This window comes from Ursus americanus, chromosome 3 (genome assembly GCF_024610735.1).
Source record: "Ursus americanus isolate L20-20 chromosome 3, mUrsAme1.1.p, whole genome shotgun sequence".
Taxonomy (NCBI): domain Eukaryota; kingdom Metazoa; phylum Chordata; class Mammalia; order Carnivora; family Ursidae; genus Ursus; species Ursus americanus.
The window spans coordinates 36,079,982-36,103,479 of NC_142129.1; the positions used below are offsets into that span (position 1 = coordinate 36,079,982).

At 38.9% G+C, this 23,498-nt stretch overlaps 2 protein-coding genes across 2 annotated transcripts; both read right to left on the minus strand.

The window, feature by feature from the left end:
- Positions 1-181: 181 nt before the first annotated feature.
- On the minus strand, positions 182-21,698 carry IFRD1 (interferon related developmental regulator 1). The gene is made up of 12 exons (XM_045792815.2): positions 21,461-21,698; positions 17,204-17,308; positions 16,972-17,056; positions 16,199-16,323; positions 14,277-14,434; positions 11,569-11,619; positions 11,308-11,486; positions 11,110-11,218; positions 7,926-8,060; positions 3,447-3,575; positions 2,937-3,032; positions 182-730 (listed from the first exon to the last, which is right to left on the minus strand). Exons 1-12 carry the CDS (start codon positions 21,549-21,551, stop codon positions 641-643), a joined length of 1,353 nt encoding a protein of 450 aa, XP_045648771.1. The 5' UTR covers positions 21,552-21,698; the 3' UTR covers positions 182-640.
- Positions 21,595-21,874, minus strand: LOC148110367 (uncharacterized). The gene has a single exon (XM_087860892.1). It carries the CDS (start codon positions 21,751-21,753, stop codon positions 21,595-21,597), a length of 159 nt encoding a protein of 52 aa, XP_087717018.1. The 5' UTR covers positions 21,754-21,874.
- Positions 21,875-23,498: the final 1,624 nt, after the last annotated feature.

Genomic DNA, 23,498 nt, shown 5'->3' on the forward strand with positions numbered 1-23,498 from the left:
AAAATACGAGAATATAGCAGATAAAATGTGTCAGTACCCTCAGAGGTTAAGGTTAGCAGCCTTTCTGCCACATGCTAATTCTTCATGAACTCCCAATAGCTGGACTGAATGACCTTTAAATGCAGCTGTAAGGTCTCATGGTGTAAGTCTCTGTTGATCCCAGTGACAAAATTAAATTAGGTTCCATTTAAAAATTAAAATAATTTTATTATTTTATTATTTCTTCTTTTCCAGAAGAACTAGCTCCCAAAACTGTATCCAGAACTCCCCTGTCTAACATCTTAAGTTAAATACCTTGTATATTTACATCATTATAATCAATATTTTTGGACAACCACAGTATGAGAAACTTAACCTTGGGTAGTTTTCCCCATTATGAAATCAAGGGAAATACCATATTTTTGCTCTCTTCATAAATAGAAAATGACCAAACATTACACTTTATTTATGTTTAATGATTTACAAAGAATATTCAATAATCAGAACTCACCATTTGCAATACTGTACATTAAATTATAATATAACCCCTGCTACAAAAGCTATCTATGCTGACCCAAGATTAAAACTGTCTCTAGTTTAAATAATAAGAAATTACAAAAAAAAAAAAAAATTAGAAAGTGGTCTCCCAAGTGCTGAAAATCTAGAAGAATTCTCCAACATCTGCTCTCTTATCTCGACATTTGCTTCGAGCTTTCGTTCGAGCTTTGAAGGCTGCAGAGTTATACAGGTGCTGAAACGAAGGAAAGGAAAACACATGCGACACGCGGATCACTAAAGCTTAAGATACTCTAATAAAGGAAAGGATGAATAAAAATCAAAAAGGAGAGAAATGAGCTAACTCAACCTTCTCAATATTTTAAGTGTTTATAAAACACACAAAAAGAACAAGAGGGAAAATTAACATAATAGATGATAGCTATTCTGTATTAAGAAAAAATATTAATCAAATATGCAAAATACCAAGAAAATTCCAACAAAATGTTTTTAAAAATGCATCAACACTTAATCTGATCAAAGAGAAAACAAATCTCGAACACAATATCCAAAATACCCAATTAATTAAAATAGTAAGGTTCCATCTTAATGCCAATTAAACTAACAAATTTTTTTAAATCATAAAACTCAATGCTGTCAAATATGTATTAGCTACGTGCCTTCATTCATTACTAGAAATAATTAAAAATGATAGAATAACTTTAGAAGGTAATTTGGCAGTACATATCAAAAAGTCATAATCTGGCCCTGTATTCCCATGTGAAGATTTCTTCTGAGAAAAAATTCAAAACAGAAATATATGTAAAGATATTAAAATACCCAATAATCAATTATATGATCATAAAAATGATTAACTATAAAGAATCTATAAAAATATAATTAAGCACTTCAGGGGCGCCTGGGTGGCACAGTTGGTTAAGCTCCAACTCTTGGTTTCAGCTCAGGTCATGATCTCAGGGTTGTGCCCATACTGGGCTCCGTGCTCAGCAAGGAATCTGCTTGAGATTTTCTGCCTCTGCCCCTCCCCCAACTTGCACACTTATGCACTCTCTCCCAAAAATAAAATCTTAAAAAAAAATTAGATATATACATGTATGATTAAGCACTTCACACCCACTAGTATAACTATAATTTAAAACAAAACAAAACCAAAAAAGCTAGAATAACAAGTGTTGATAAGGATATAGAAATTGAAACTCTCATACACTACTGGTGGGAATCATTCAGTCCCTGCAGAAAACAGTTCGGCAGTTCCTTAAAAAATTAAACACAGAACTACCATATGACCCAGCAACTCTGCTCCTAGGTATATACCTAAAAGAACAGAGAATAGGTGCCCTAACAAAAACCTGTACACAAATGTTCATAGCAGCACTATTCACAATGGCCAAAAAGTGGAAACAAGCTAAATGTCCATCAATGGATGACAGGATAATCACGTGGTATATCCACACAATGGAGTATTATTTGGCCACAAAAAGGACTGAAATACTGGTATGTGCTAGAACATGGATGATACTTGGCAACATAATGCTGAATGAAAAAAGCCACAAAATAGGTCACACATTATATGAGTCTATTTATATGAAATACCCAGAATAGGTAAATGCAGAGAGAGAAAGCACACGAGTGGTTGCCAGCAGCTGGGGCGGGGGCGGGGGGAGCGGAGTTGGGGGGAAAATGGGAAGTGAATGCTTAAAAGGTATGTTTCCTTCTGAGATGATGAAAATATTTTTAAACTAGACAGAGAGTTGTACAACATTGTAATTGTACTAAATGCCCTGGTTTATACACTTTAAAATAGTTTATCTTACATGAATTTTACCTCAGTAAAAACCTAAAAAATATAATTAAGGATTTTTGAAATGTTACGTGAAATTATAAGGAATGTTACAAACTCTCTGAGCACATGTTTCCTTAACTTGCAAAATGAATCTGGTACTTAAGTAAGCTTAGTTATCTGATACAAAAGAAGCACTATGTAAATATTTATTCTTTAATATAAGAAGTTAACAGAATAAAAGAAAACAAAAAAGGATTTTTTCTATGTTAATGGGATTATGGACAAAATTATTCATTACAACCCCTCCATACTCTAAATACAGTGAAGTTTCTACTTTTTTTTTTTTTTTAAAGATTTTATATTTATTTATTTGACAGAGAGAAAGTAGCAGAGGTAGAAGCAGCAGACTCCTCACCAATCAGGGAGCCCGATGCAGAGCTCAATCCCAGGACCCTGGGATCACGACCTGAGTCGAAGGCAGACACTAAACCAACTGAGCCACCCAGGCACCCCAGTTTCTAGCAGTTGTGTCTGAAACAGCATGAGGCACTAGAGGCCCACAGACTCCACTAAATACCTATCGCCTGGTAGAATCAAAGCTTCGGCTCTGCTTTTCTTCAATGCATTTAGTTCTGAAGAGAACAAAAACAAAACCTACCCTTTCAAAACGAGAAATCTTCATTGTTTTAAGTGTTGCGGCATCAAGCATCACCGGGGGTCCAAGTTCAAATACATTACGAAGGAATTCATTTGACTTTGGTAAAATAGAAGAGTAGTAAGGCTTATTATTAAATATCAGCTCTTTTTTATTACATAAAGTGAAATCTAATTAACAGAAGTTATGTGGAGCTTATAAATAAGAACTTAGGTCACTTATTTTCTGTTTCTCTTTGTAAGACTAAATTGTTTCAAATGCCTTGAATCCAGTAAAGTTAAAACAGTGCTCTACCGAATTTAGAGATGTTTCACTGGATTTATACAATACAGAAAGAACAGCTTCATACTTAATTCCACTTTAAAAAATAAATGTAATAAACAAAATGCAGTTTTGTATCATGCTGAAAGCATTCTGCACATCCACTTACTTCAAAAGCCCATTCAGTGTACTACATTCAAAACCGCTCCCTAATTTAAAATCGAACACACAGAAAAGAGATCACTCACTCACCTGCAAATGATACTGCATCCCCGATCCAAGAACTTCCTTAAAGGTGTCATAGGTATGTTTTTTGACCCAGCAATCGATATACATTCGTTCAGGGCCAAATTTAACAGTTTCTGTTGGAAAATCCCGTTCCTAGACAACAGAAGAACCAAAATTTTAAGAGGAATTAAGATGGCTTAAAGAGATCCTACATAAATACAATTTCTAAATAGACATATTTACATGCTGAGGTAAGAAAACAATATGGCTTAAATTGATACTGCCATTCCTGAGATGTGAATAGACTAGAAAGTACTATCCTAATATAAGGGTGTAGAACTTGTGTCGTAGACTTGGCACAACTGAGTTCGGATAAATACTACTGGCAAAACCACATTGTTGTGAATGTCTTTAAATTTCAATAGCACTCAGTTATCTGTACTGGTCTACAAATGGGGGGTGAGGTGGGGAGGGAAGAGGAGGAGGTTGCAAGACAAGTCAAAGATAAGATGCCCCCAAATATGAGTGGTGGAACTGAGGGGAAGCAGGTGTCAAAGGAAGATAAATGGGGTAGGACCAGCACCTAGAGCGCTCTAAGGGTCTAAGAGCAGGCTTACTAAGAAAATGGGAGCGGGTGCGCCTGGGTGGCTCAGTTGGTTAAGCATCTGCCTTTAGCTCACGTTGTGATCCTGGGGTCCTGGGATGGAGCCCGACATCAGGTTCCCTGCTCAGAGGGGAGTCTGCTTTTCCCGCTCCTTCTCCCTCAACTCATGTGCGTGCTCTCTCTTTCTCTCTCACTCTCAGATAAATAAAATCTTAAAAAAAAAAAATAAAACAGAAAGAAAGAAAACGAGAGGGAATAACTGAGTTTAAGACTTCAGAGATGGAACAATTTCGCCAGAAGACAATTTCTAAAGTATAAGCGTGGGAGAGAATCAAGTGAATGGAAATAAAGGAAATGGAAGCAAAGATCACTGGAACAAATACAGGATAGGGTTTTCCAAATGCACAGAGGAGTCAGCCAGAATAGGGGCAGAACTTGGGATGTAAAAAACTGGCCACTCCATTGTTTGATGAATCATGACTATGGAAGAGTGATCACGAAGGGACGGAGACAGAAGAGAGGAGGAGATGGAACTTGACCACTCCAATCGTCTTCCCCACACCTACCCAGCCCCCTTCTTTCTCAGCAGACACAGTATATAATGTGGAAGAGAAAAGAACATGAACTCTAGACTTACATGGGTGTGCCACTCACTAGCTTGTCATTAGGCAAGTAATTTAAACCCCCTTTGGGTCTGTTTCCCTACCTGTCAAATTGGGGTTTTCCATCCCTCCCACAGAGTTTTTCAAAGTATAAGATAAAGCCTGTCTATGAAACACATACAGTAGCTGGTCTGCTACAACAGCTCAAAAAAACCCACAGGGTTCTACTATTTCAGCCTTCCTTATTTCAGAAAACACTGAGACACCAAGAAAGAACTCCCTCTAAACTCATCTGCATCCTTACCTACTCCTCTCCTAAATCTCTTCAGTTCAAGGCAAATCATGCTGTTTACATCATACTCCCAATCTTTCATTTATATTTTCAAATGCTCCCTTCTCCACAGGTTCCTTCTCCCATAAACCGCATCCAGCATCTTACACAAGACACCATAACGCACCCTCCCACAGTCCGATGATCAACTCTCTTCCCCTTCCAATTACAAGCAAGTTTTTATCATTATTTTTTAAGGTTTTATTTATTTGACAGGGAGAGAGACAGACAGCGAGACAGGGAACAAAAGCAGGGGGAGTGGGAGAGGAAGAAGCAAGTTCCCAGTGGAGCAGGGAGCCTGACGCGAAGGCAGATGCTTAATGACTGAGCCACCCAGGTGCCCCTACAACCAAGTTTTTAAAAAGAACAGTCAAGACACACCATCTTCACTTCTTCACTTCCCATTCACTTTTCAATCCACCCCAATCGAGCTTTTCTGCCATCATTCTACTAAAGCTGCACTTGTAAAGGTCATCCACCAAAGAGCTAACTGACAAATCCAATGGACACTTTGACTCTCTCTCACTTGCCCTATCTGCAGCACTTGGCCCCGCTGAAACACAGCACAGTACAGTGGGTTCCAATTCCAGCTTTGCTACTTACTGTTCTTTACTATGCCTTTAGTCTCCGTTTTTCCTTAAGAAGAATTCTGCTGCTTAAGTGTTGTAATGGAACTGAAATAAGAAAACTGTATATCAAGGTACCTAACATCTAAATGCTTGCTGATTTAAGAAATACATGAGCTTAAAAGACTCCTGAATGAAAAGAAATGACAGGCAGCAACAAGTACACCTAAAATAAAGAATTCTCCTCTGTAGCAGTTTAACAACCTCCATCCATCAAGGGTCTTTTAGAGAAAGCTGCATTCCAGTGAATGCAAAGAAACAGGAACACTTAGCAAGGCTGTGAGGCCAGACCTTTCTCCGGCAGGCACACTGAAGCAGAGCTGGAGCACACGGAAGCCAGCCAAAGGGCAGGGGAGGAACAGAAATCCTGAGATGGAGAGTAGAGGGTGTTTAAGGCCTAGGAGGGAGGGCGCCACAGATCAGAATTATGAGGCAAGGAAAGGGCTTTTACTTTTAGTACTGCTGTGCCAGAGTGACAGGCACACGAGAGACCCGTCAGGGCTCGTATACACTGAGATGTGGCTTGTGTCTTTCTCAGGAGAATCAACACTGTGTGCGATGGCTGGCTTACGCCAAGTGGTCTGTCGACAGGGTCTGCTCAGATCCTGCTGACTCTTAAAATCTATTATCCAGAGAGGATGCATCCAGACAGAAAATATGATGTTAGGTCTAATCCAGAAAACCCACAACATGCCATTATCTTATCTTTGGAGGCAACATTATCCAAACAGAGTAGTTTGTAGTTGAAGATTTCACTTATTTATTTGAGAGAGAGAGAGAGAGCGAGCCTGAGTAGGGTGGGGGGCTGAGGGAGAAGCAGACTCCCCGCTGAGCAGGGAGCCCGATACGGGACTCGATCCCAGGACCACAAGAGAGCATGACCTGAGCCAAAGGCAGAAGCTTAACCGACAGAGTCACCCAGGTGTCCCAGAGTAGTTTGCAGTTATTCAAGAAAATGGCTTAATATGGGGATACCGCCACACTAAAATTGTGAGACCAAAAGAATCAACTGTTAATACAGATGTCTGCTCAAGTTTCAGGATTTTGTTGTGTTTTAGATTATAAAAACCAGAGTAAATATAAAATATTACAATAATGCAATTACAGTTGGCATTAACCACAATGTTCAGATCCCAGATCTCTATACTAATTTATACCCTAGGTTCTACTTAGATTAAAATGGAGAAAGTAGTTCTTAAGCAGGCTATGTATGAGAATCACTGGAACATTTCAAAACTGGACCTGAATGGGGTCTTAGCATCTTTATTTTTTTAAATTCCCATTCTAAATTTTCATATACATGTCAAGTTGATGACTCTTTGGTAACATACTTACTCTTAAATGAACTACCTATCAGATAGCAAGAACCTGAGATATTTATTCTTTATATCCAAGAAATATTTCTTACCTGGCCAACCAAAAAAAAAAAAACAAAAAAGGACTTTGGTATTCTCCACAGTAAAATTGCCCTTATACTACACTTCCTTTTAACCATGCATTCTATTCCAAATCCCTGAAGTTTCTAAATCAATTTATTTGCCAGGCAGATTCAAACAGGCTAGAAGACTATAGAAGGTACTCAAGCATCAGATGATTTTAAACCCTTATTTAAACGCTGCGTTTTGTTATTTCAGTTTTTAGCACCTAGGCTTCCCAGGGAGAATACAAAAGTCTTTGTTTAAAAGTACTGACGGAGGGGCGCCTGGGTGGCTCAGTCGTTAAGCGTCTGCCTTCGGCTCAGGGCGTGATCCCCGCGTTCTGGGATCGAGCCCCACATCGGGCTCCTCCGCTGGGAGCCTGCTTCTTCCTCTCCTACTCCCCCTGCCTGTGTTCCCTCTCTCGCTGGCTGTCTCTCTCTGTCAAATAAATAAAATCTTTAAAAATAAATAAATAAAAAAAAGTACTGACGGGCAGGCAATAATTTACCATTCACAAAAAACAATGTACTAAATACATATGTGCTAAGCACCATTGCTTAAATGATGGCAAGTGCAACAAAGTGAAATATACTTTCGTAACTATGAAATCTTCATATTTTTTAGCCTAAAAAAAAGTAACTCTATGCATCAGAATTAAATTTCCCTTTGTTTAAAAAAAAAAAGTCATCTTTATGTATGTTGTTAAAAACCAGGCTTAAAAGGAGGAAACTGTTTTGATCAAAAGTGAAGTTCAATCAAGAAAATGACCCAATCATACGGGTTAGCCTAAAACAATCTCATTTCAAATGAGTAGCAGGCGCCTGGCCGGCTGAGTCGGTGGAGCATACAACTCTTGATCTTGGGGTCATGAGTATAAGCCCCAAAGTAGGCGTGGAGTCTACTTTAAAAAAAAAAGACCTACCTCCACTGCCCTCAGGATATCTCTGAACACCGAACGCTGCTTTCTCTTGTCCACTTTGGCACGGTGCTTGTTTCCATCTGTAGCCAAAGCCCTAAGCATCTGAGTCAAAGAGTCCATGTCTTCGTAAAAAAAGTCCTAGTCAGGAAAAGCAATTTTGTTTTAGTTTGTTATTGGGTCCCCCCCACCCCCCGCCAACCTTTCCTAGTGCTAACAAAGAACGGTCCACTTTGGAAAATACCCAGCAGGGGTAAAAAACGCACCACAAATCTCTGAGCTCTTTAGAAATCTTGGCGCACAGGCACACATTAACACATTCATAATATCATGCAGAAGTTTTAACCCAGAAATGCTGACAAGACGATATACTACCACTACAGTTAACACTCCCCTTCCAAGTACATCCAAATACATTCAACAAATACTTATTGTGCTTCTACCATATTCAAGACATTCCTGGGACTTCAAAGAAGTTCAGTGAAAGTGAGATACCACAAATACCAACACAGCTTCTATCCTTTGGCTCTCAGTCCCCAAAGCACACAACCCCAGAATTCCAAATATTCTTATTCCAAAAGTACAAGCTAACAGTAATGCCTAAAGCACCTAATTTCTAATATACTGGCCATATTTCAAATAAGCAATAAAGCATTTAAATCAGGGACACAACTCGAGTAATTAAATTACTCAAGCTAAGAAGATATTTTAATCCCTTTTGAAGAGAAGCCATGAAATGTATTACTATTTGCCATTACCTTGATTTGACTCTCCTCCAACAAAAAATTATACAGCCCAGTAATCTATCAACAGTGCAGAGGTTGAGAATTCCCACTGTAATTGACCTCTGCAATCAGTAAAACTCAATCTAGTTTATAGTCTGAATCACTGAGCTCAATATAGTAGTAGCTTGGAAAAATAAATGTTAAATATTGTAAGGAAATGTCTCCATAACGTCTTTGGGCATTAAAGAGAAAGAAAATGTAAAACATAAAAATAGTCCATTAATAGCTTCCAAAAGCCAATTTACTGCAGTTTAGGATAAGTCGACAGTAAAACTATATACCCAGGGACAAATGGGCTCTTGGAGGTACAAATAAACACCTTAACTCCTATCAATAATAAAAATAGCATAGCCATTATCACACAAGGGTGTGTGTGTCTGTCAGTCTGTCTCTTTCTTGTAGCACTTCCCATGTCAGGTTAGGTGGGGGATAAAAAAGGAAGAACTGGGGAAGGTCTGTCTACACTATATATATTTTGGTATGTTTTCCTGAGTCAGCACATTATGTGGCTCCCAAGATCTGTAACTCTGCCCAGTAAATAGTCTTTGTCTTATTATAGGTTATCCTAGAGAGCCCCTAAAAGGCCACTACTAAAAGATCACTGCCAGAAGGGGGAGGTAATCCTCACTTTAATGAACAGTTACAGTAATAGCTACTACCTTCAACTGCATCCGTCTTAGGTTCTCAACAACCCTATGAGATAGTTACTATTTTATTCTCCATTTTAAAGATACTGATACTGAGGCACAGAGAAGTTGCCCAACATTATCCAACTAGTAAGGGTGGACAAGAGATCTGAACCTGGGAGTGTGGCACAGAGTGCACTCTTACCTGTTTGGTTATACAGCAAACATGCATAATAAACCACACACAGCTCTCACAAACAATTCCAAATTCTTCGTGTCAACTTATAATTATGTTAGCAAAAGGCTCTGAATATTTCAATGCCATGAATGCTACCAAAACCCAATTTAAATCAGCCTATGTATTCATCAACACATGGTTTAATTAATTTTTTGAACACTCTTTAACTAACCCAACCGCAACCACACACTCGCAACTTTCAAAAAGCTTACTTAACAAAAATAGCAAACAAAACACTAGGTACTGTTTTGTAACCAGGTCATTTTTGTCCTTAAACAAGGACTTATCCAAACATGTTTAATTTGATCTGAGTTCTCCTAGCTATCTCATACGACTTATTAAATCCAGAGAACACAGATATATGGGCAACAATAAACGTTTACAAAATTTTTAAAAAATTCAACAAGTATAATTTAAACTGCATTATTATTTTACTTTTAAGATACACTTCAAAGGAAAAAGAAAAGAAATTACCATTTTTAGCCCATAGAAGAACAGAAGATTAAAAAACTGGGACATCTGGCTTCTGTGCCTTGAGGTTAAAGAGCCATTAACTAGCTCAATAAAATTAAATTGATTGCTAAACTAGAGTCCAATTTCTCACATAAGTAGATTCATTCGTTACTGAAAGCATTAATAACTTCTTTCCATTCCTACCCTGCTATCCTTTAAAGAAAAGGGGAGAGGCTCGGGGAAGCCTAAAAAAGACACTTCCCAGGTATTTTTAACACAGGACTAGAATGGAATTATACACTGTCAAATAACATATTTAATTTCAGAAAAAGTTTCATGCCAGAAATATAGTCTTTGTTCTTACATTAAAAAGCAGCTAATGAGAAACCCAAGGTTCACAATAAGGGATACAAACCAGGATGACCAAATGTCCCAGTTAGCCTGAGAGGAGAGGTTTCTTGGAACACAGACCTTTCAGTGCTAACCCTGCAACAGAACCAGGCAAACCATTAAGGTTGGTCACCTATCACAAACTCAAACACCTTTGAGAGTCAAATTGAGGTAACAAACATCCATGGACAGACAGTGGGTGGGGAACTGCAAAGCACATATCCCAGTCTCAAGGGCCATGTTTGCTTTCAGCTTTGGCTTAGAGAAGTTAAACAGTGACTAAACTCATCTGATCTCTAAACCTATGTCGACTGAGTATTCCACCCATTTGTCTGACATTTATTATAATGCATCCATGCCTGAATCACCTTAATGTGCCCTGTGTCTGAGAAATCCAAGCAGATCCACACAGGCTATAGTACATAACTCTCTCCATGAGTAATAGCGTCCCTAAACTTGAGTTCTATAGATAGCAAGAGATAAACGTAATAAACTACACTCAAATGTTGCTCTACCAACCCCTACCGGTTTACACTCTTAAAATTTTTACCACCACTGCCAAGAAGCAGGGCAATCAATCACCTGATTCTCAAGCTGGCCATACTCCAAAGTTATCATCCAATTCTTAATTACGAAGATAATGGTAGAATAATGATCCTTGCGACACAATCTTTTTCCTCTATTCATCAGATACTTACACTCTCCATCCCTCTGGCCAATTCAAACATAAGTGCCAAAGATTCACCAGCAGCTATTCTCATGTTGACATCATCAGAAGAGAGGAGGCTTGGAAGCTTATAGAAATGCCTAAAAAACAGTTAGTCATTACTGTGTGAACACAACCAATTATGTCAATAAATGTTGTTTTTATAAAATATGAAACTAAAAGTACATACATCTCAAGCTTTTTCTTCACTTCATTGATTGGGCATATGGTCAATAATAATGTCCATGCGAGAAGAGAGCTGATATGAAGCACTGTATTAGGGGTGCTGCAAATAACATTAGTGTCTTTCTCTTTGAGATAGGACTTTGTGAAGATATTTTCCAAACATTCCAGAGTTGAATACAGCTCCTAATGCATAAGAACATGAAATAAGGTAACCACCCTAAATTTGAATTGTGCAAATAAGTGGAGTCAAGGGCTTTCTACTTACAGTAATGTCATCTGTAGCAATAAAACAGCAAACACCAAAGCAAGTTGCACACTAAAAAAAAAGAAAAAAAGTAAATATAGACATTAATGTTTGTAATTTTCTTATTATTTCCGTGTTTTCCTGCTTTTATAATTCAATGTGAAAATTCTCTCAACTACATGACTACGTTGGTCCCAAGCACAGAATAAAAAGAGAGGGGGCACTTGGGTGGCTCAGTAGGTTAAGTGTCTGCTTTCAGCTCAGGTCTTGGTCCCAGGGTCCTGTGACAGAGATTGTGCTTCTGCCTCTCCCTCTGCACAGCCCCCTCCCTGCTCATGCTCTCTCTCTCACTCTTAAATAAATAAAAATCTTTAAATAATAATAATAATAATAAAAAGAAAGAATATAGGATCAAGAGTTAAGCGAAGTGGGTTTCAGCCCAAGCTGTGTGTGCTACCAAACTGACAGTACAACTTTAGAGAAGTTACTCAATATCTCCCAGGTTTTCCTTCTTTAATCCAACAGACCCTTTTTAAACTTCCAACTCCAACTCAAAGACAGAGATGAAGTTTGCATACTGGAGATAAAGAAGCCTACTCTATTAAAAACCTTTAAAACACATTAAGTTTGCTATAGGCTTTTAAGCGTTTAAAACCATTTATATTCATCTTTTTATGAAGACTCTACTATGAAAACTTCTAAAAGAAATCAGTTTCCAAGAAATAAGCACACCAGGAGCAGAAATCTAAAATTTCAATAACTGTCCTCAAACTTGCCACCAGAAGAAGGGTCTCATTAATTCGAACTTCACTTTTTTCCGCATATGATGAAAACCGGTCAGGAATCCTTTTGCTTGGCGGGGGGCAGGGGGCAGGCTAAATAAGTGATGACACTACAAGACTATCACCGTGTAAGTTACCTAATAAGATGGAGCTCAGAATACAAAATTTATATACAATCTGCTTTCAATATAAACAGGAGCCATTAATTTTCAGAACACTGTCTAAAAAAATCATATAAAAACAATTTATAATCTGTGAGATTTTTTTATTCTCCATTTCCCTTTTCTCCATGTTTTCACTAAAATCCTCTCATGTTGTTCTAAGTGCCACTAAAGCATGAAGTTGTTAAAGTCACCATTCACACGCCCAAGTTCCTGGTATCGTGAGGACATTTGTGGCATTAATCTGCTTGGTGTCACTATTTTATCTTCATTATTTCATCCCAGTAAAAACTGGACATTGCTAAAATTAAAAAGTAGTCTAGGCATTATTCTCAATAAAGGAAACTTTCAATCTGTAATCCCTCATCCCAAACAAGCAGCAGAGGCAAAGTCACATCTCTCCTTTTGAAGCCTCTAAGAGAAAAAAGGTAGCTTAACAATTAGAACTACCCACATTCCCTCTGCTAATATAAGGACTGTCAAGTACTTTTTTTAATTCACCGCAAGCATCAAACGTACTTAAAAAAAAAAAAAAAACACGACAACATACACACACGCAACAAAAATACCTCTAGTCCTGCATGATTTAAAAGTTGCATGAAAATCCAAAAGAGGGGATAAAAATGCAAACAGCAAAAGCTCAATTAGCTATTTTGGGATTACGAACTGCTAGAGGGCAAGAGATTCCTATAAAGTCACCAAAATTCTCTTTCTTTGCCTCTGGGGAAACAGCTTAACTATTCCCAGCCTCCATATAGTTGGTAAACCAAGAAACTGGCCATTAAAGTGATGTGTTCTGGCCTGGGCATCTGTCTTCTTTCTTTCCCCATCTTTCCCCATAGCTGCCATACGGAGGACCTAAAGGTAGGACAGTGCTGCAGGATGCGCACCCAGGGACTCTGCCAACTTACAGTGATATAAGAAATAAACTTTTATTAAGCCACTAAGATTTCAGGGTTTATCTGATACAAAGATCAGTGTCATCTATTTTAAGTAATACTAAAGAGAAAGCTAATGTGAAAAGCCGGTATTAAAAGTATTAAAAAGTTTCAAACTTGAACTGGTTTCTTATTAAGAAAACAGCTTAAGATTCAAATCTAAGATTAAATTCTTAAGATCCATTAAGATTCTTAAGATCCATTAAGAGTCAAATCCACTTTCCAAACCCAGAAAGATGTTTGTGAGAATCACTTTAAACGCACCAAAAACAAACAAAAAACCCCACAATCTAAAGTCAACGGTCATGAGTGATAATCACCAAACAATTAGAGAATGAAAAGTTTTTCAAACCTCATGACATGACTAGATGAGTATCTCCCAAGTTACAGATTCCTACACCTAACCAAATCCACCCATGGAAATAAAGCATTTCGCTTTTTCATAAGGACTTGTAGGCCACAGCAGCCAAAGTTTTTTAAAAATACCTACTACGTTTCTTAGAATAAAAAGTAACCACCCAATAAACACTGTCTAGATCATTTAAGTTCCAACCAAAATTATTCTTTAGTCATCCTAAATAACTCAAGATAGTATTTCCTATCAGCACATGACCTTTGATTTCAAAGATGTAGAGATATGCTCTAGCTGGGATGTTCTATGGTATCTCAGAAAATTTAAGAAAGCACTTGTCCTATGAAGTCTGCTCACTCAAACTAAAAGACAAATGTAAGTAAAACGTTAATTAAAAACCTACTATTTTAAAAAATGTAACCTTCCTAGATCATTCATCAGAGTATCTGGATGTCATGCCTAGATAGATTTATAAATTAAAAAATCATATACTTACGGTTTGCCTGGCCTGGATACTAGCTGTTCCATCACAAATTATTTTCTTTAGGATTGGTCCAAGAGTTTTTAAAACCTCTTCACTTTCAATTCCAGGGCCCAACTGAATACAAAGAACAGATGCTAATGCTGCAGCCGCACGCTGCTCATCACTCTTACCTGTGAGAAAAGCAAAGGTACGACCCTGAACAATTATTTTGAGAGGACTTATTAAGACAGCGATTTCCCAAATTTGTACAATTCCAAAATATTATCTACCATTTACAAAACCCCATAATATGTTCTAAGCTTTGACCTGAGCTACAAACCTAGTGAGCTCAAACTCTGGAAACCGACCTCACTCAAATTCTAGATCCACCACTTATTAGCTAATGACTTACAACTCTTACTCTCAAAACGTATTTCCTCAGCAGTGAAATGGAAATTAACATCTGTCTTAAGGGAGCAGTGTAACAATTCAGCAAAATAACGTGTTTCAAGCTGACCTGACCTTCCAGATCTTTCATGTACTCACAGAACAGTGCTCAGGTAGCCTCTGAATTAGTCTCTCAAGCATTTCAGATGTACAGCCCATGAGATAAACTAAACCTTCAAGGTTTCCCCCTCCCGATTTTTTTTTTTAAATAAACAACGGATTTAAAGTAAAGGATTTTTGGGGCACCTGGGTGGCTCTGCTGGTTAAGCATCTGACCCTTGATTTCGGTTCGGTCTTGATCTCGGGGTTGTGAGATCCAGCCCTGCATCTGGCTCCGCACTCAGAGTGGAGTCTGCTTGCCCCTCCCCACCCTGCTTACATGTGCATGCTCTTTCGAATAAATAAAATCTTTAAAAATAAATAAATAAAGGATTCTTTAAAACCATACAAAAACTGTAGACACCAAATTATTACCTGACAAATTAAAAATCTATAAAATAAGCAGATTGGAATGGAATTCTTAAAGGTCATCTAATTCAACTACCATTATAGGCAAGTTTCAATGTAAACACCTCTTTCAAAGCCTTTGTAATATCTCAAAAAAGCTGGCTCTGCTATCAACTATACCACTAAGAAAGTTACATAACCTTAGACCAATCTCACATTTCCTAAGCCTTTACTCTGAACAATGAAAGAGATGGAATGGATGAAAGGTTTCCAAACACCTATTCATGACAAAGCTTTCACCTGAGGTAAAGTGAGAAAAACAAGGACATAAAGGTAATAAGCTCATTCAATTTAAAAGAGCATGTGTGCTTCCCACATTCCTGGTGCTAGAAATATTTTGTTAATAAAGACCTAATGACAGAAGGTCATTATTCTCACAGTGTTCTTACTTGGCAAAATAATTAAGATGGCAGCCCCAGATCTTTTTAATTCTGGTGGTTCCTAAAACTGAAGTCTGGTAATATTAGACTTAATCTTTTAAGTTCTCTCTTCATTCTTAAAAGTTCTATGATTATAATATGACTTCCAGAATCTCTATTACAAAGTTCTAGAATTCAAATACTCCAAGGGATATCCTGAAAAGTGACGTCAGCCACAGCTATGATTGAGGTTTTAAGGAATTACAAGGGAAAATGAGCTATGTGATTATACTTTTTCAACTTCAGGAAAATGAAGTAGGATGGCTTTTTTAATAATAACTTTTGTTAAAATCTGACACAAGCTTTCAAGACTTTCTTATACGTGAGAATGGCAATCACATCTTCCAATATAAACAAGGCTGACAATCCTCCACAATCCTAGTTTCAAGCTGTTTATTACATAAACAAAAACAAAGCTTCTAACAGGTCTCATTTTGAACATGAATAAGCATGGTGTATTCCTTGACAATTGTAAAGTTAAAAGAGTGAACCAGTTTTCCATTTCCATTAATAAATATTACTGCAAAGAAGGTAGCAAATTCCTTTTTAGTTCTGTGCCTGACTCAAAAATAACGACATTACCTTTTTTCAGGCAGCGTTCAATGCTGTCAGTCAAAGTCATTCTTCTTTCCAGAATGAATTCATAAAGCATTTTTGAAGCCAGTGCATTTTTAATACCTTCAAGAGCTGCCTGCCTTGTCTTCGCACTATTCAAAACAAATCAGAAGATCCATTTGAAGTGTACCACAGGTCAATGACTTATAAAAACTTCACTATCTCTCTCTCAATTTCTCTTTACATTTTTCACGTCTGCAACAAAATTAGTGGACAAGAGGCTTAAAGCAGGGGCGCCTGGGTGGCTCAGTCATTGAGCGTCTGCCTTCGGCTCAGGGCATGATCCTAGCGTTCTGGGATCAAGCCCCACATTGGGCTCCTCTGCTGGGGGCCTGCTTCTTCCTCTCCCACTCCCCTTGCTTGTGTTCCCTCTCTCGCTGGCTGTCTCTCTCTCTCTGTCAAATAAATAAAATCTTTATAAAAAAAAAAGAGGCTTAAAGCAAAGTTTAGCTGTTCTTTTCAGCTGAAGATTAACTTTTAATCCAACAAATCCATTTCAATTGTAATCAAATACAGTTATATGCTATTACGCTATAATAATAACGAATCTTAGTCAATCTAAATTCTAGTGGCATGCTCCTACCTACATTAAAAGTACAAAGGAACAAGAAACATTAAAAGATCCAATGTAAACAAATAAGGCTTTAAAAAAAATACTGTTAAATCAGAGAACTGCATGTAATGCACATAGTGGCTGATCAGAATCACACAGAACAAACAAAGTTTCCAGTATCTCCTACCTCTTATCCAGGGTCAAATCAATGAATCCCTTCAATTTGTACTCTAAGTCTTCTTGAGTTCCTTCTTCATCAAGGACTTCTGGTCCTAAGGAATAATATAAACTAACCATTATAATTTAAGTAGGAAAAAAAGCAGATAGGAAACAGTAATAGTGTGCCTTAGCTGTTAAGAATTCTTATACCTAAAACACCCTTTTATCTAAAGTTGCAAATTTAAATTTAAAACTCATACCATCTTCGGCAAAACTGGAAGGATCGCTGTAACCACTGCAATGGCTCATTGTTTCAATCGATGCATCCTCATCACTGAAAGGTTGAACATTTCGATGCTGGCCACCTATTAGGTAAAAAAGGGTGGAAGGAGATGACTGTGTTGCCATACGCTCAAAAATTTAACTTGGGAATTTTTACATTTACTTAGGAGAAATCCAGTAATAAAAACCCAACCTTATTTAAAAGGGGTGATTATGCTACAAAAGAACATAAATATTCTAAAATAAGTCAATTCACCTGTTTTTCAGACCACCAACTATTTACAATATACATCAACTTCAGAAATATATCAAAAACTGGTATTGTGGTTGAAAAAAGTACTTCCAAACATGACTTCAAATCATGAAGATAATGAAAATAGATCCAGAAATAGAATATGAAATTATAGGTCATAATAATAAGAAAAGTATATTTTTCAAGGAGAATGACTGAGCTTGGTAAACATAAACATGGTAAATGGGTTAATTTTTAAGTTACACACCATATGTGAAGAATTAAGACATTAAGAGATGGTAGTTTTAAAGATAACTTGAATTAAGGGGGGGAAAAAAGGAGGGGCGCCTGGGTGGCTCAGTCAATTAAGCATCCAATTCTTGATTTCAGCTCAGGTCATGATCTCAAGGTCACGGGATCAAGCCCCATTTGGGCTCTGGGCTCAGCACAGAGTCCACTTGAGATTCTCTCTCCCTCGGCCCCTCCCCCTGCACATATACACACTCTCTCTCAAACAAATAAATAAAATCTTTATTTAAAAAAAAGGGGGGGGAGGGAGTAAAATAGAAATTGTGGTTTTTGATCTAGTATAATAGCCTGTCGGATAATTCACCTTTAAAAGAAAGGTTAACATATCCAACAGTTTTAAAACATCAGGGCTGTTACTAAACAATAAAATATTTTTTTTAAGATTTTATTTCTTGAGTAATCTCTAAACTCAACTTGGAGCTTGAACTCACAACCCCAAGATCAAGAATCGTATGCTCTACCAACTAAGCCACCCAAGCACTCCAAAATAAAATCTTTTTTAAAACTAGAATCTTTCTTCAAATTAATTTAAAAAATAAATCCACAGTTATGTTTTGTTTTGCAGAGATTTAATAAAAGCACTGCTCAGTCATGAATTACACTGAGCACTGAGTTAAAGTTAAGTCTCAAATTCGGCCCCAAAAGTGACTTTGTCACCTGATTCACCTTTGAGCCCAAGTTCCCTTATCAGTAAAATCAAAGATTGCATCAAACATCACCAGGTGCTTATGTTCAAGAAATTCATGGCACTTATTACCTTAAGAAGAGTTTTTCTTTTTTTTTTAATCCTCTAAGGTTTAAGCTTGCTAAGTTTAGTTTTTTGGGGGTATTTTTTATAGAGGTTTTTTTTTTAATCAAAATAGAATTTGGCTGATTTTTTAAATCAACACCAGGGGGCAAGCAGCCTTTATATTTGCTTGCTTTCCCAAAGAATAACTTTGCCAATCAAGGTAGGAAAACATAAAGAATAAGCTATGAAGCCAGGATACCGGAACATATTAATCAGAGTGCTTAGGGCAGGAATAAACAAATAAACCAAGACCTATGACATCATACTCTATTTCTGGATCTATCTACATTGTCTTCATGATTTGAAGTCATGGGAATAGTTGAGAGTCATCTGATTATTATTAATACATATTCACAAGTCAATTCATATTTTTTACTTTTCATATTCAGTTTCCTTCTAAACTGCCCAGAAGAGTATACCTATACAGCTCTTACTCAGCTTTCTCTAAGTTTCAATCAGTTTCTAAGACTCCAGGAAAGAGAGGTTAAACAAACAAAAACCAACAAATCAAGAAAAAGAACGCTGTATGAATGCCTGATATCTAGATCAAGCTTACCCACCAGGCAATCCCAAGTAATATTAATTAGGTGGCACTCTACACACATAAAGTCCTTATATCTTAGGGGGTTTACTTACTAACAAGGTTTTGTTCTTTCATAAAAAATTCTCTTTAAGTGCAATGAAAAGTATGCATACTTGTCAATTTTATCAGCTTTCTAGAACCTTCCACTAACTTAAACAAGAAAGAATTTAAATGGAAAATCAATTAAAGTGGTAGGAAAGTTGGTTAGCTTTTGATTGTACATATTAAGATCTCATTTGAATCCCATCTCTTTCTAGACGTCATTTTAAAATACCAATAAAGTAAATGGCTCGTAAGTACAAGTTTTTGACAACTTTCCATCTCTTCTCAGTTATTACTTATTCATTTATTTAATAAGTAATACATTCATGTGGAACCAAATTAAGGTTTTAAAAAAGTAAATCCCTCCGCATACCCCACTCACCAGAAGTAAGCACAGTTAACAAGTTGTCGTGTAAATTTCCGAAGATATTCAAAGCCTGTACAGTTTTATAAACTAACAGAAGTCTTTTCCATTTGTTTAAATATGCTAAAATTCAGTGTTGAATTTACCTTTTCTAGTGAAAATTAAACAACAACAACAGCAACAAAGCTGATGAGAGATGAGTAAAGAACCTCGAGATAAACTGAGAGTCAATCCGCCACTACCACCTGAGGTTAGTCGCTTAGCACCAGGAAGAAGGGAAACTTCGGAAGGAAATTTCGGAGCTTCTAATAAAGGTTCGTTTGTGATTCGAGGAAACGATTAGTAACATCGTTACAATTTTTAAAATGACTTTGGCTTGCTGCTTCACCACCATTTGTTCCACCAACAAAAGGTAAAACTTAAAGTAGAATAAAATGAATAAGGACCTCCCAGACAATTCAAATTTATTTCAGAGGAGGAAAAGCTGAAATACAGAAAAGAACAGAGGTATCCCCTATTCACACAGAGTAATCAGATGCAACAATAAACTAATTTTGTATTTTATATATTGATCAAGAATGAATTTCGTGAATATCGAGGGCATACAATCAAAATAAAGAGCGATATAAACAAAAGAAAAAAACTGCCAACTATAATAATTCATTCCTACTGTCAATTACTTTAATGTTTAATTCAGGAACAAAAGTTTTCATGCTGCTATAAATTCTACAGGAAAGCGTTTTAAATTCCAGTTTCCAATTTTCTTTAACAAGAAAACCGGACTATTCATTAATGAACAAAGGCATATCATTCCGAGCGTCGGATTAGCAATTGTGTTGACAAATACATAATGGCTAGTAGCAGTTCCGATGGGATAAAGTCTGAGAATTCCAATGTATAACTTCAAAATCTCGACCAAAAAAAATCACTAAATGAGATTATTTCACCCAGTTTAACTTAATACTTAAGTTTAGTGGTGACTCATAGGACTTTCTGCTTTGAAGTCCTTTTTTCTTAACCCTATAGTTGGTACTAGAGAATCATTAGTTCATCCAAGCACCTATACATCCAGGAAAAGCTTCAACTTTGCAGTGAGCATACAAAAAAAATCTAAACTTTTGGTCTATTGTACCCTGAGTTCTTCACCACCTCGCCCATCCCTGCCTCAGGGCACAGAACCTATAGAACGCAGCACAAAGGAGACCGCGGTTTCTGTCCCGGGGAGAAGGTCGCCTGGACCGTCCCGCCGCAGGGGAAGCGGGGGCGCGGGATTTCTGCAGGAGCCAGTTAGGAGTAGGAATAGAGCCTTGGCTGGGACAGTGGCCCCGAGCCTCCTACGCCTCCGCCCAGCCAAGTGGACACGCGGGATGCCTAAGAAGGCACAGAAAGGGATGCCACACGGGCGCCTCTGCGTCACCCCGGGCCCACAGAGCAAGGGCCGGGCCTCGTGACGCAAGAGCCGGGCCAAACCCGCCGGACCTTTGGCATACTCGAGAACTCCACGTTGGAGTCGGTGGGTCAAAGGCGACCACTGACAGCAAGACGCAAACCCTATCTCGGGCCCACCCTCCGTCAGGGTGAGCTCTGAAGAGCAAGCACCAGGTTCTGAGAACAGTGCCTCTCCCGCCCAGCAATCCGTCACCCCACCGGGATCCACTCTCAGGCCCTAGAACCTATTCGCAAACCCCCCACCCCCAAGGCCGGTGCCCAAGAGCTCGGTTCGCAAGCCAGATCCAAATCGCGCGAGGTACTGACCCCAGGGCACGCTGGGAATTGTAGTTCGCCAGCAAAGCAAAGCTCCCGGCCGACACATATACCCAGAGGGATGAAACTACAAATCCCACGATGCCCAAAGAGAAGAGACTCGCTAGCCCGGCCGGCAACTGGGATGCCGGCGGCGGGGATACCCCTTTACCTGCTGTCGCCGCCGTCGCTGCAGCTGCCCCTGAGCCGCTGCCACCACTGCCACCGCGGTGGGGAGTGTTCCGCTTCTTATTCTTCGGCATCGTGGGACGCCCGGTGCCGCCTAAACTCGGAGCTTAGCGAGGATCAGCCGATGGAGCTGCACTTTTTACTCGTGCGTCTGTGCGGCGGGCGGCTAAGAGGCGAGTCTTCGGCTAACAACAGAGGCGAGAAGCGGCGGGGGTACGAGTGGGCGGTGGTAGCAGCAGAAATCTCCGTGAAGAGCTGTGATCGGAAACGATACATGTTTCTCTCTAGCGCGGGAGCTAAGGCGGGGCGGGCTGGGCCACGACGCCTTAAGTAGCAAGACCGCCGCCTGTCGTCACCATCTGTAGGCGGGACTCGAACTCTCACTAGCCAATCGCTCTAGATCTCCCCACTAGAGTCTTACCTCCGGCGGCCGACGGATGCTGACTACCAATCCCATGTCGCAAATCTTCAAGTAGCGCCCAGGGAGCAACGCTTCGCTGCCGCACTGATTTCTGGGAAATGTAGTAAGGCTTGGTGGGGAAGTTCTCCTATCTCCTCCCAACGGGCTTTTCTGCGCGCTTGCCTCCCTACTCGTGACCCCTCCCCTGTTTCCCAGCGGCCCCGCCTCGGAATAGACTTGAGTTGTTCCCGGGCGATGAGCAATGGAGCGAGTATGCTTGATGACCACGGCCAGCTGCCAACCGGGAGCTACGCAATCAGCTTAGCTCATTTTTACCTCGCGCCTCGCGTTCTTCTGTTTAACCTTTCCCCCGCTTCCGTGCAGCCTCGGCCCAAGCACAGCCATGCCCCACCTCGCTAACACCTCAAGTTGAATTAGTTTAGCGATCACCAATATCTGTAATTGAGCTGTGGTTCGCGGTTATGTGCTCCCCTAATCTTAGTCCTGTAGTTCGTGTATTTCTCCTATTATAGACTAGAAAGATCTGGCGATTCAGTGTCACAGGAATCACATTTCTACACAAGAATGAGTGAGTCCTTTGACAATTTTACCTGCCAGTTAAGAGGTCAATCTGGGATAAGAGTTGGTTTCTGAGAATTTAACAGCTGATAAAACAAAATAAACTATAAATACCAATATCGCAGTGTTTTTTATTTTCCAAGGCGCTCTTAGATATGTCTTCCTTGTTACATTAGTTATATATTTAGGATATATACTTAGTGTATATACTTAGTATACCTCAGTATAAGTGACTCATCCCCTACTCCACCTCTCTCCTGGGCTCCTTCTCTTATTTTCAGAGGCCTGTAGCACATTTCCACCTGAATGTGCCACCAGCACCTCAATCCAATATTGCTAAAACGAACTGTTTCCCTTTCCTGTGCCCTTTGTGTGTTCACAGTACTACTATTCTCCCATATGTTCAAATTTCAAAAACTCAACTTCATACATGGTTCCCCGCTCTCTTTAGTGCCTCCCAAAACGATCAGTTTTACAATAAAACTCAAAATTCATGTCCTATCCTCTAGTTACACATAGCCTCAGTTCAAACCTGGACACTTTAAGGGATCTTCCAGTCTTGTCACCAAGGTTTCATGCATGATAATGCTGCCAGGTTTATTTACGATTCCCTATTTTACTAATTCACTACTTTAATAGTTGGTCAAAAACATTCCTTGTTTCCATTACCAATGATCAATGCCAACCCTCATAGCCTGGCTTGGACTCCCTTTCCAGCTCCATCTCTCACTGCTTCCCCATAAACATCCCATTCTTAAGCCACACTGGACTGACTGCTTATCATTTCCAGGACACAGCCCTGCTCTCCTACCTCCATTTTATCACTCACGTTGTTCCATGTTCTTGTAATGCCCTTCCTCCTACCTTCACCTTACAAAAATTTATCCCATCTTTCAAGATCTAGCTCAAATGCTACCTCCTTCATGAAGCCTTAACCAGAATTGTTTCTTCCTCCTCACAACTCTTAGGACTCTTTGTAATGCTCTGTCGCCACTTACTACATCCCTACAAGTCACACAGCCCATTCAAAGATGCTCTCCAA

Bases quoted from the DNA above. Each gene is read 5' to 3' on its own strand.
- IFRD1 (XM_045792815.2), bottom strand. From the start codon at position 21,551: ATGCCGAAGAATAAGAAGCGGAACACTCCCCACCGCGGTGGCAGTGGT. The intron at 8,061-11,109 runs GTAAGTATCTGA...TTTCCTGACTAG, and splicing joins TGGCCAGAGGGATGGAGAGT to GACTTTTTTTACGAAGACAT. The intron at 3,033-3,446 runs GTGAGTGAGTGA...ATTTTACCAAAG, and splicing joins GGATGCAGTATCATTTGCAG to TCAAATGAATTCCTTCGTAA.
- LOC148110367 (XM_087860892.1), bottom strand. From the start codon at position 21,753: ATGTATCGTTTCCGATCACAGCTCTTCACGGAGATTTCTGCTGCTACC.